This window comes from Amia ocellicauda, chromosome 5 (genome assembly GCF_036373705.1).
Source record: "Amia ocellicauda isolate fAmiCal2 chromosome 5, fAmiCal2.hap1, whole genome shotgun sequence".
Classification (NCBI taxonomy): domain Eukaryota; kingdom Metazoa; phylum Chordata; class Actinopteri; order Amiiformes; family Amiidae; genus Amia; species Amia ocellicauda.
The window spans coordinates 13,046,859-13,060,259 of NC_089854.1; the positions used below are offsets into that span (position 1 = coordinate 13,046,859).

Genomic DNA, 13,401 nt, shown 5'->3' on the forward strand with positions numbered 1-13,401 from the left:
TCTGCTAACAGCCTAGGAAAATGCTGTCCAGTCGGACCAGGTAAGCCAGGATTTCAATCATGGAACCAAATTCCAAAGTTGGACAAGAGGACTGGAGATTTTGCTTTTCAGGTGTTGCTGAAATTGAGTTTTGTCGGTATCATTTATTGGAAGTTAATCTCTATTGGGTGCCTCCTCACAGATTGAATGAATCTGATTTAAATAATTAGCAGATTTGTAAAAATAATTATCAAAATAATAACTTAAACAAGTGTCCTGGAAAAGCCAGGTGTGTCCTCAGGCTACTTTGGCTTTGTACATGAGCTTTGGGAGAAATTCAAATGACTCAAAATTAATCCTAAAGTGGAGATTTGCGACTCCTCGTGCTATGAAGAGTTTCGCTTCCGGAAAAGAACTGACAGAAATGGACTGTTGTGTGAACTGATTTGGTGCCAACTAACCTTAAAGAGTGACGCCCAGCCTTTCTGGTTTCTATGGCCACTGCTCAGAGAGGCGGGACTGGTATTAAGTTGAGAAGAAGGTGGATTGGGGTGTTGTTTTATTCACCACTTTTTTTTTTTCTTGCACTCGTAAGATCCCACTCACTGTTCACAAAGTAAAATATGAGAGGTATTTTGGCAGGATTGGAGACATCTAATTGCTTTAGAATGGTAAAGTCTAAATCTCTGACTTATGAAATAGTTACCTTTATGCTGATATGAGTGTGACCACAACAGCCAACACAGTGTGGAGCCGATACATGCTAATATTTGATTATTTAGATCACTGAAACGTGAGTAGTTTCCTATATTTTGGGGAATCTCATTGGCAGATCTCTGTAACAGTCAAAAAGCTTTTTCTAGAAATTGAAGGTGGTAGATTAAGTGGATGGTTAATTTTGGCATTTGGCTTATTTGGCATTTATTCTTTTTGTTTGTAGCAATTTGGGAGTCGGAATGCTGTAGTTTGAAGGCAGTCACTGATGTCTCCCATCCCATCTCACTGGATTGTCTCCACCGGTGAATAAAACAACAGTCTTGTATACAAGAGAGGAACTCAATTCTCCGGTCCAGTAAATCTTTCTGCCCCCAACTGCATCCCACCCAGTTTTTGAAGCAGAATACTTGGATCAGTTAACACTGTGTGCCCCAGAGCAGCCAACCCTACAGCTGCCTTATAGAACTCCCCCAAACCCCACCACCTCCCTATACCTCCCCTTCCTCCCGCAGTGTATAAACCCAACAGAGTGCTTGTATTTGTATTATTGTGTAGAGAAAAAAAAATACAAATGACAAAAAAAAGTAATTCTAAAAATAAATTGGTCAATTTTGCGAATTTTTAAGTTATTATATTTCTGGCACAATCTATGGGTGCCCTTAGATGTAAAAAAAACTGGGAAATATGAAAAGAAAAGAAAAAACTTGAAAAATAAAATTCACTGATATTGGAGCCATTCTCTCTTTTTGTATTATTGTTCCCAAAAGTGTGAATGGGTTTGTGGTGGTGTTGTTTTATTGTTTGTTTTGTTGAATCTAGTTTACTCTCAGTTACTTTGAACTGCTAACCTGGTTTCATGCATGCTCCCGAAGATCAAGCAATGGGCAAACATGTCAGAATGTTTACTTGGATCATTCTCCTCAGGTGGTCTCCCGTGGACATGACGACGAAAAGACATCAATTTTGTTGTTATTGTTGATATGATTTAAGATGTGATATGAAGTTGGCGCAATTCAATTAGATGTATAAAACGTATAAAAAGAAAGAGGCTGAATCAAATACAAGACCGTAGACCAGAGACTGATTGTTTCATGGGGCCATTTTTTATAACATTATTTGCTTACTTTTTACAACCAAAAAAAAAAAAAAAACAATTTAGCAAAAAATTTCTGTGAAGTCACAACCAACGGGCACAAGGGGTGGCACCCGTCTGTGCGAAGGTTTGATCCCAGGATGTTACCCAAACAGATGAAAAGAGAAGAGGGACGGAGAGGGAAGACAGGAAGGAAGAAAGGAAGGAAGGAAGGAAGGTAGGAGGGAAGGCTGAGTAGGAAAAAATGACAGCAGTGTAGAAAAGAGAGAAAGACAAAAGCAGAGGGGAGCTTAAAGTCCCTAAAGCTGTCCGATCCATGTTTTTTCTTGCTGATTTCTTTGATGGTATGTCACAATATAAAAAGTGCACTGTTCCCACTCTACTTCTGGGCGGGCATCATGTCATCGATGGCGGTTCCCTTCTCCAGTTTCTTCTCCATTTCAATCATGAGCTTCACACCATCGACCACCATCTGGACCTGCTCAACCTCGGAGAAGCCTAGGCGATCAGCGTTGGAGATGTCAAAGACTCCACCCTCAGCGGCAGTGTCCACACCACCTGCAGATGACCGGAAGGAACCACCGTTAAACCACTGCTATTGATGTCACATGGTTAGTAGAGGGTGAGGGGCTACAGATAAGGAGGTCTGCTCAAGACAGAAAGAGTTCCTTCATTTCATTTGTTTGGCAGAGCTGCAGGGAATCTTTAAAACAAGGCTTACAGTCCTTTTCAGTCAAACACCAGAACCAGGCACAGTCTGTACAGTCCCTGAATGACAAACATACTCTGGCCAAACAAGCTGGAGCTAGACATGTACACTCTTCTAAGTCTAGGGGAAGTTGCATCACTGTAACAGGTTGCTATAGACAACAAGCCCTGTTACACTTAGGAAATGAGGGGTTGTGATGTGTTCCTATTTTGGGAGCAACTCAGAAAAGAGCCCCAACAGCTTCATACCTGTGCCACGCTTCTGCAGGCGCAGCCTGGTGAGGATCTCCTCGAACTTGGCATGCTTGCTCAGGTTGGGAAGTTTGACATGCACGCCACCACGCAGACCCGTGCCCAGGTTAGAGGGGCAGGTTAGGACGTAGCCGAGATGCTCGTTCCACATGAAAGCCTTGTTGTGCTTCTTGAAGACATGCTCAATCTGACAAAGAAAAGCAAGAGGGAGTAAGACGTTTGTTAAGGGATGGGGGGGGAAAAAGAGCACGTACACATTTCTTATAATCCCATGTTGACTGTTCTCCTTAACTGTACTTGGTTGAATATAATTGGAAGATTTGGGCCTTAGGTTCTTTTGCATGAAGGCATTCAAGTAGATTCTAAGGACTGCATAAGTCTACATATTGTCTAAGGACAGTAATTTACAAGAAAAGGAGGTCTCTTGACTTCATCTAGCTCATTGGGTTGCATTGCTGATAACTTGATCAATTGATCCACGGCTGGCATCCAGCTTGTGTTCTAGAGGACAGATGGAACATTACCTTCTGCAGACCAACGCAGAAGCGTCTGAAGACCTCCCTCATGTTGCCACCCTGCTGCATGGAAATGACGCGGAGATGGTCTTCCTCATTCACCCACACCAGGAAGGTCTTTCCCTCATTGTGCCTGTTGGAGGTAGGGAGAGACAGTAACACAATTAGATCGACACCAGTACCTGCAACTACAGGTACTACCAGTGCATCCATAGCAGACATGATTAGACATTACATCCAATGTTGTTGTTGTTGTTGTTGTTGTTGCTTCAGACTCACCAGATTCCTCTTGCGTCGGGCCAGTCACGAGCCATACCAGAGGCCAACAGCAGGGGGGACACAGGCTTGTCAAACAGGAAGTGGTCATCAATCAGTTGCTGCTGTTCCTGGTCAGACATGTCCTTCAGGGGGTAGTACTTGCCCTTGAACTCTCCATCCAGGCTGGTCAGAGCTGATAGACAGAAGGGTGAGGAAATAGGTAAAGGTCAAATACCCTGCTCTTGTCTTTGCCATTCCTGTCTCATAAAGGGTGTGTATCTGACACATGCATTGAAATGAAATGGCAACATTAAAATGTTGCATCACTGACAAGTGGATTTCAGATTTGTGAGCACTGGCCATTTTTTCTACTCTTATTTTCCCAGTTGGCTGTTACATTGAACAAACTGCCCCAGGTGTTTTATATCAGGCCCTGGCTCAAACCCAAATATGATCCATAGCTAGACGTTTGGTGTTTGTGCACCTTGCACAGCCTATTACCAATAGTCAAGAAGACTGATGTCTAAACCACAGGTGTCAATCTACTGTAGGGACAAGTGTGAACTGTAGTGCAATGCACAATGCAGAGTAACAGGCTGGTAGACTCACCCTCGACGGACAGTTTCTCAATCATTCTGCGCTCGCCGCGGCTGCAGTGGGGGGGCAGGGTCAGGCCCTTGATGCTGCGTCCGGTACGCACACGGCTGCTCAGAACGTATTTGGGGTCAAGGTCATCACCTCCCTACAATAAGAACAATGGATTGAGATTGCTCTTAGTCACAAAACTACTAGTTTTCTGTACACTCCCCACCCCACACCACTGAATATAAATGGTAAATTAATGTAATTAGAAAACATTGCTGAAATGTGTTCACTTAACAAAATACTGTCATTAATACTATTCATGTCACCAGATGAATATAAATGCTTACACATATTTTGTGTAGAAGAACAAGCTTACTGATGAATGTCACATTGTTTGGATGAAGGCAAATTATGACAGCACAGTTCATTGTTTTTTGATGGTATGGACACTGCCAATGTAATGATTGTGTCCGAATCTTGGTGACATTCTGACTGTACATCCATTAAAAGGGTGTGGATTCCATTTGACTCATGTCAGAAGTGTGCTGGTCATACCTTCAGGTTCTCAAAGTTCAAGTCAGTCTTGTGCTTGTCTGTGGCCTTGTAGCCATTGTGACGGTCCTCAATGATTGGGTCAAAGAGATCCTTGAACACTTCATAGGTCTCTTCATCTCCAGCCACGCAGCCCACAGTCATGATGAAAGGGTGGCCTATGGAAGAGAGAGAGATCGATGACGATAAGGAGAAAGAGTTAGATGAAAACTGCAAGGGTTTTTCCCCAAAGCAGCTGCGAAGTAACGACAACACCAATTATTTGAATTATTTTTATATTTTTCACATGGCAATCTTTAATTAAGAGACTATATACATCTATATTATAAAAACTAGTCATTTAAAGATAATTATTTTTTGTCTTTATCTGGGCCATTAATTCCTAACCTTCTGTTTTAATGCCAGCTATGTTCTGTGTTTCTATCAAATAGGAATTTCCCTCTAGGTTTGCAGTTGGCAGTCACGTTGTAAAATGTTTTATTATAATGTGTCCTTCAGGGCATTCAGCACAGAGATCAATTTGTGAAATGTGTCATGCTGACGGCATGTACATTCAATTCTTCCAGTGTAGGGAGTTATAAATGTGTCCTTGTCTGAAATGGGTGACAGTGAGATATAGGAAGGGTTTGGAGGATCATCATAAAGTTTATCTCACTTTGAATAGCAGCACTTAGCATGTTCAGGTGGGGTTGTGCTAGAGGACTCACCAGGGTTGTCCACTCCGGTCTGGATGCAGTCATCCAGGGTGAAGCCGCTGGGGGTCTGCTTGTCTCTCAACTTGGCATAGATATCCTTGGTGAGGGCCTTTGCCATGTGGTTGTTGTGCTTAGTCAGGTCGGGGTACTCCTCATCAACTGAGAAGTTGAGCTTGTAGTTGTTGTGGGTGTTTCCGAAAGGCATGGCTGCTCTTCTGATACACTCTGAACAGGAGAAGACAGGACTTACATTAGACATTCTGGTAGACCACATCAACATATCAGCATGAACATTTTATTTGCCTAGGGAGATATAGTCAGCCATCGCAAGTCCTTGCCTGATGGCTCACTTCACTTTCATAACACTAGCTTTACACAATGTGTAAAGCACTGCATGGAAACTCTATGAAGGATGCTATACCAATTAAAGATTGATTGATTGATGTCCATTCCAATCATGTTTAGTGACCCTGAGCACCAAGGTCAGTTATGGAGTCAAAGGTAAGTTAATAAAGGTGGGAGTTTGGATCGAGGGTCCTGCAATAGAATGGAACGTAAATACAAACAGCCAATGCATGTAAGTCAGAGAATGTCCACAAACAAAAGGAGAGAAAAGCTCCTGGTAGGTAGTGTTGCTGATATTCTTTTGCAACAGCTGCACACTGTACCCTGTTTCATCCACTTCGAGAGCCCTGGCAACTTTGTCAAGGCTCTCCTAGCTGCCTGTACCAAGCGCATCGAGTTTCCTCTATGAATAGAGAGGAGGCAGAGCGCCGCCTGTTTGCATATGTGCACAGGGCAGCAGAGTGTATTAATAGCAAGTCACACACACACACCCTCTCTCATCCCCTCTCCCAACCCCCCTCTCTTTCTCATCCTTGCTCTGATGCAAGGAGCATCCTGGCCAAATTCTGTCAGGCAGGCAGCTGTCCTCCTCTGTTCTAGAATAGCTGGCCCTGCAGATCAGCTTACAGGTTTGTTGCTAGGCTGGCTTTGGGATGTGCAGTTGTGTCCCTGACCTGCACTAATCCCAGAGAGCTGAAAGTGCCTGAAATACCATGAAGCCAAGGTCCACTTTCTCGAATTCTAGGCTGTTGTCAGGGAGCAAATAATGGTAAATCTTATTGGGAAGAATACCATAGACTGGAATTTGCAATGCAACATAAAAGATGCTTCCAGAAAAAGACAAAAGACACCATCCCAACATAAATGGAGAGATTCCTTGAAAGAAGCTAGATAAAATAATAATACAAATCTTTAGCATTTGTATCTAGTTAATTCAGGAATTGTGAGCTCTGAAATGAGACTTGCATTGATCTCTTCCTGGAATGCCATAACTGTCTTCTGGTTTTAACTCCAATGCATTAAATTATAGAAATAATTAATTTTAGGATGTCAGGTTAACCATTAACAACCATGTTGATGGCTCTTCAGCAACACTAATCAGTATAACTGGGCTGGCTGTTACTAATATGTTTCTCTTCTCCTTCCCAAGAAGGTTGGAGGGAGCAATATTTCAAGTCAAGTTATAAAAACAAAAAAACTGGACACACACTGTGTCTCAGTAACCTCCCCACTGTGAAGTTTTCCCAAGCATTACTAACACATGTAATCCTTGGAAAACTAACATGGCAGTCAAACCTCAACAAAAATCTGAATTCACAAACAATAAATGCTGTTAGTAATCGAATACATAATGTAGCCTATATACTATAATAATATAATCCACCACACTTCACAATAGGCTAGCCTAGTCTACAGTTCTACATGAACAGGCCCATCATTTCGGAAAAGGTCACCTCTGTTGCAGCATTTGTGTTACATTGTGCTGCCCTGTAGTGAAAACATTAAGTTTAATTAATTAAATATTAAGTTTAGGAGTTAAAATCAGCTGCAGATGACATTCAGTTATCATTCTGTACAAGAAGTCAGCAGAAAGCGAGATTACCAATTGGAGATTTCTATTGAAGTTGTTTTAGTATTAAAGTAGATTTCAGAAATCGACTGGGAAGTTGTCGACTGTACAGTCTGGAATTTGGCAGCAATGGGTAACAGTTGTTATAGTGTTCAGGAATTCTGTATTCCAACTGGTGCAACCAGCTGGAAATAAATTATGCTGCCGTCTCTTTCTGTTACATTTGACACTGCTAGATGAGTGACTGGAAGGAACCAGGAGCTGAGTTTCTCTCTCTCTCTCTCTCTCTCTCCCCGTCTTGTCTTACCTTGGAATGGTAACCTCAACCACAGCCAGAGAATACATAGCCCTGTCCTCACTGTAACTGCTACACATTGAATAGACTCTAACCATGCAGCAGAAGTTCATGTTTTGTCTCCCTCTTTCCAGGCCAGCACCCCAAATGAAGGGTTGGATTGCAAAAGAGACAGCTGCAAGCTCAGAAAAACACCAGGCTGAACAATTCCAGCTGTCTAAAGCTCAAATAACCAGCACAATGCATGACAGCCACTGGAGGACACCAAAAAGCTGCTCAAAATGTCTACAGAAATGGCACTACACCCAACAAGACCACAACAGAGACCAGAAAGCAACTTAAGAATGCTCAGTGTGCAGCCCTCACACTGTGTTTTGCTGTGTCAGAGCTGTTTTTTTTTTTAAAGGGGGATGATCCGAAATTAATGGATAATAATTTGAATACACATTGCATTGCCGCTCTTTGTTGTGGTCTTGGGGATTCACACATTTTTCAAATTTGTTTTACTTTCTCACAGGAAGAGAACACTTACAACTCCTCACTACCCCCACCTCCCCCCCACCATTCCCTTCCCCGAAACTCAAGCCCTGAGAGGATTTACCTGGATGGGACGAGAAAAGAGAAAGGTAACACTCCTTGGGATCAGATCCTTTTCACCAAAGCCAAAATAGGGGTAGCCCAAGATTCGAAGGGTGCCTGCCTTGGTTTATATACTAACCTCCCCTCTGGCTATTGGTTAGTGTCTTTCCCCTTTATTCAGCCCTGATTCGCTAACCCCAACCTCCAGTACTGTTCAGATTTGGGAAGGGCTGACATCACAAAGACCTAAGATGGGATGACAGCTGTAGCCTCCTCCCCCCCCACCAACCATCCCATAGATAGCTCAGAGACAGGGACAGACAAGGGAGAAGCAGGAGGGGGATGAGGGAAGGGAGGTAGGGGGCGGGAGGGCATGTGTTGCATAAGCAAGTGCAAAAAAGTAAAGCAGAAATCTGCTTTTGGCAACCATGCACTCCATGTGTACTAGAATTGCAGCTGGTAAAAATGCTTTCAATATCTTCCATATCACGCGGGAAGGAAATGAACTGTTTTTGTTTTGTCTCAGGGACACACAGAAGCTTGGTGTGTGAGAGGGCATGTGTGCACATGGTTATGTGTGTTGAGTTTAACAGAGATTGATTCCAGTTCCACTTCACCCCCCACCCGGATTTAATCGTGACCCCAAAGGGCCACCACATTTCAACAGCTTCTCTCTTCCTAGTCAGATATCAATTTGTCTTGTGATCATCTGGGGCTCGGTGGGTGTGATGTTCGGGGGGTTGAGGGTGGAAATTGCTCCAATTTTGTACTTCTTACTGACAAGAGATTCAATTACCTCTGTAACAAGGGATCTATTTCTATCCAGCCACGAGTGAGATCTTTGGTATACAGTGAGGATCCCTTCTTAATGATCTGTTGCTCAAATTCCTCCTAATCCCTAATTAATTAATGACTATGCATCATTCTGCCTGGTGTTGGAGAGCTTTAAAGGGTCTGATTTCCATTCTGATTCACTGGGTCTGAAATTAAGATTACCCTGTTTCTAGAGATCTTGCAAGAAATTGTAGAATGTATTTTTTGGAAGGGTTTTTTCACAATGGTTGATGTCAAAATGCAACATCGAAGTGCTCTACGTATTTTTATATATTATTGTGCTGTAAATGTAGTAGGGTGGCATGGTGGTATGGTGGTTAGCGCTGCTGCCTCACAGCTCCAGGGGTCCCGCGTTTGAGTCCCAGCTCGGGGTAGCTGTCTGTGTGGAGTTTGCATGTCCTCCCCGTGTCTGCGTGGGTTTTCTCCGGGCCCTCCGGTTTCCTCCCACCATCCAAAGACATGCAGGTTAGGTGAATTGGCCTCTCTAAAATTACTCTGTATGTATGTGTGTGTGTTGCCCAGCGATGGACTGGCATCCCATCCTGGGTGTATTCCTGCCTTGTACCCTATGCCTGCTGGGATCGGTTCTGGCTTCCCTGCAACCTTCACCAGGATAAGCAGTTTCAAAAATGGATGGATGTAAATGTAGTAAGAGTGGAAGAATTCCAATGTAGGAAGTGAAATAGGATTACTTTGGATCTTACGGGGAGTTTTAATATTGGGTACCACCTCAAAACTCTTTACAAAGCCACAACATAACAGGATGATAGTCAATGTCTTAAAAAACGTAGTTTTATTTTGTATTGTTGTTTTATTTTGCAAATTAAGGGGGCAGGAAATGGGTTTCAGTGAGTCTTTGGCTTTACAAAAAGTTAGCCTATTAACTGCCCTTGGAGAGAAGATAGAGAGAGATCCTGACTGTAAGTGTATGACTGTTTAGATTAAACATTACCAAACCATGCTTACTGTTTCTACTGGAGAATGGAGAGTCCAGGGTGGTAAAGAGATAAGAGAGTGTGCAAGGTCACCCCCAAGGATTAACATTGTAAAATAATCAACAAAAGGTACACAATTCAAAGATTCAGTCATTTGTTCCTAGACTTAGTTAGTTCTGACTAGGGTTTTACAGCTACATACAGGAGCGGAGCCAGGAAAGGGCCCATGCCAACTGGCCATACAGTTTTGTACACAGTCTCTCTCTCTCTCTCTCTCTCTCATGCTCCCTCCAAGAGTTTCTGGACTGCACCTGTTGCATGCCCTCCCCCACCAAATTAAGGATTTTAGGGGTTTGGGGAGGGTGGTATCTGAGTATAAAATACCAGAACCATGTGTGGAAAACCTCAGCACTGTAACTTTCATCAATACAAAATTCAACAGGACTATGATGAGTGTCTGGCAACTCAAAGTTTTGCAATAAGGGGTGTAATTAATGTGTTCTACGTCATTCAATTTGTCTAAAGATTTAGCATATATTGTGTAGTTCCCTTGCTTGAATTTGTCCTGCCTTCCTTTTCCCACTTTAGTGGAAAAACCTTGTAGTACTACATTAGCCACATCGCAGTGTGTCTGCTACTGCTGTAGTTATGTCACAATTGCAGAAGTGACACTTGCAGAACAGCTTGAGGTGGGGTACCTTATAGATTTGGTCTTTTTTTTTGTATGTTTTATTTGATCATGTTTTTTTTCTTCACCACATTTTGCAGGAGAAGACAAAACCCTGTTCTTGAATCTTGAGGATTGCTTGGTAAAGGGAGACTGTTACCAAGGTAAACATTGAAATTGAAGAACAGCACTGCTATATACGCCTACTCCTACACTCCTACTTAGTTATAGACGGGAGTCCTGTAGAAGAATGATGGAAAAGAGGGAGGGGGCAGACGAGGTGGAATAGAAAACAGGGAGAGAAATACAAGTGAGTCAGGAGAGAGGAGAAGAATGTAGAAATGGAATGGAAATGTGGTGGCAGTGAGATGGTGGTGGGGGGTTTGTCGATGTGACCTTGCACTGGATCAGCTCGGAGGCTTCAGTTTCACAGCTGTTGACCGGCCATCCAACCCTGACATGACTTACCAAATTTGTATCTGTCCTGGCTCTGCCTTCATTGCCGTCCCCCCGCACCCTCCCCAATCCCTAACACTACCCCTCCTCCCTACCTCCTCCTATTCCAATGCCAACTGAGAGGACAGACATCATTGTCAAAGGAGTCACTACCGAATAGGGCCAGTAATTCCCTCTTCGTTGTTTGGTTCAGATTTCTAGCAAACAAGACTCTCTCCTATACCTTGAATACTAATACATAAAATATTGATAATAACATTGGATCAGAAAATCTAATAGAAAGTGCATTACAGCAATCCCTTCTACTGTGCTAGTCCTAGCCCTGTACACCCTGCACTCTAGGGCACCTAAAGGATAATCTAATATTAAAGTCTCATAGCTGTGGTAATGTTTTACAGAATTTATTTAATATATATGGACTGTTACTTTACAGGAACATGAGCCCCTCAACACTGACAGCTTCCTGTTGCATCTTCCTTTCGAGCTCGACAAATCGTGAGGGGGCGACCCTTTTGATAAAAAGACTGCGGCTGTGAAATAGTCAGTGAGAGATGAAGAGGACCAGTTGGGCTGTACGGTGCAAGTGGAAACGGGCATTAGGAAAAGGGGCAGAAAGCCTCATGAAGTATGAAATGGGAAATGGGATTCAAAGGAGCAGGGGGCAGGGGCGGGAGGTAGGAGGCAGATAGGGGGAAACGAGCCAAGATCCCAAAAATTCTGCATGTCTTTGCTGACGTATGAAGTGCAAATGGGAGTGGGGGGGTATGTCCCTACGTGCTAAACTGCCGTTGTAGTCTTGGAATAGCCTGGAATGGCATTTCTCTCACTGTAACAGCATAGTATTTGGAGAAGGAGGAGAGAGAGAGAGGGAGGAAGGGGGTCTGGGGCGGTTGTTATGCAACATCTCTCACTTCTCAGTGGATTTGCTAGGGGCCTCTGTGTGAACTCCCAGGACCTTTAGCCAGCCAGCTGTCTCCCAGTTTGCTTCTACTGAACAGGATTCAAGCGATCTGGTCTGAACAATTGCCTGGTCCTTCATTCAGCAAATAAGAGCAATAGACTCCATTGTGTAGGGGGATGGGTGGACACCTGTTGGCCGTGTCCTTGCATGGGACACTTATCTTGTGCAATACATGACAGATAAGCATTTGTGAATAGTAATTTCATGTTTTGTTCTCCTGTGCAAAATGAGCTGGGATCTGTGTCTCTGGGGTTTAAAAGAAAACTTTTTCTCTGGGTTGGGTCACTGCGACTGTCTGTAATATTGTCTTACATAAGGGCTAGAAATTAGATTCCAATTACATTAGCCTTTCCCGTCTTTATGAGCTGCAGGCAGTGGTATATAAGCTATCAGCAACTGTTTTAATATGTCACTGTTGCCGCCTTAATTTAAATTTGTTTGCCCACAAACAGACAGGTGTTGAAAACATTAAAAACGCTGTTATACACGTTTGCTATTCTGTTCCTGCTTGTTCATTTTTTTCAAGAACTTGCAGCTCGTAAAAAAAAAAAAATGGTGTTATGTGAAAGGAGTCTTATTTCAACTCCAGTGTACTTGGATACTTATGGGATACATGTGTTCCTGTTATAGGAAAGCCGATATTTCACCAAGATCAAGGGACTCTTTGCTTGGAATCCATTGACAAGCCCCTAATCCTGAGAATGGCTTTCTTAACTGTTACTCACCTCAGTATGAAGAAATAAAGTGTTAGCAAACTAAACCTGCTAGAAATAGTTCTGCCCTTCTTGAAACTTGATGCTGGCAACACGCACAGACTGTGTTAGGGAACGGAGAAGTCGCAGAGAGCTGTGGAGACAAGTTTTGGGAGAGGTAGAGTTGTGTTGTTGTGCACCGCCAGTCTGATGTTCCACACAAAGGAGATAGCCATGGCTCAGAATGGGTGCCGGCTGTAAAATGTTGGAAAAGATCCATGAATGAGCCATGTGTCCCTTTCTGACTCACTCCCTAAAACCGAGATGCAGAATAGCTACAGACTCCGAGAGCTGACAATGTACTGAGCCAAGGTGTGAGCCTTGGCTCAGTACATTGTCAGCTCTCGGAGCCTTCCATCATTTAATCCTTAGATGTGGGAAAAGTGTCCTTTTGCTGCTCACTGAGTTACTCTAGGCCAGGGGTCTCCAACCCACTCCAATCCACATAATCTTATAGGTCACCCTAAATCACCAATTTCTAAATATTAGGAATACATGTGAGTTATAAATCAATTAAGCAAGTCAACCAAGGGAATTTTTCACTTAGGAGTCTGTTTCACTGTATAGAATGAAATACTTCCATGTGTTTATAAATTGTTGATACAAGGGTGCTGGATAGGGAATCTCCAGGACATGGGTTGCAGACCACTGCT

At 43.1% G+C, this 13,401-nt stretch overlaps 1 protein-coding gene across 1 annotated transcript; it reads right to left on the reverse strand.

Annotated features, from left to right (window-relative positions):
- Positions 1-1,777: 1,777 nt before the first annotated feature.
- Positions 1,778-8,325, reverse strand: ckma (creatine kinase, muscle a). Its single transcript, XM_066703892.1, has 8 exons — positions 8,166-8,325; positions 5,367-5,579; positions 4,663-4,817; positions 4,132-4,264; positions 3,544-3,715; positions 3,274-3,397; positions 2,747-2,936; positions 1,778-2,347 (listed from the first exon to the last, which is right to left on the reverse strand). Exons 2-8 carry the CDS (start codon positions 5,557-5,559, stop codon positions 2,169-2,171), a joined length of 1,146 nt encoding a protein of 381 aa, XP_066559989.1. The 5' UTR covers positions 5,560-5,579; positions 8,166-8,325; the 3' UTR covers positions 1,778-2,168.
- Positions 8,326-13,401: the final 5,076 nt, after the last annotated feature.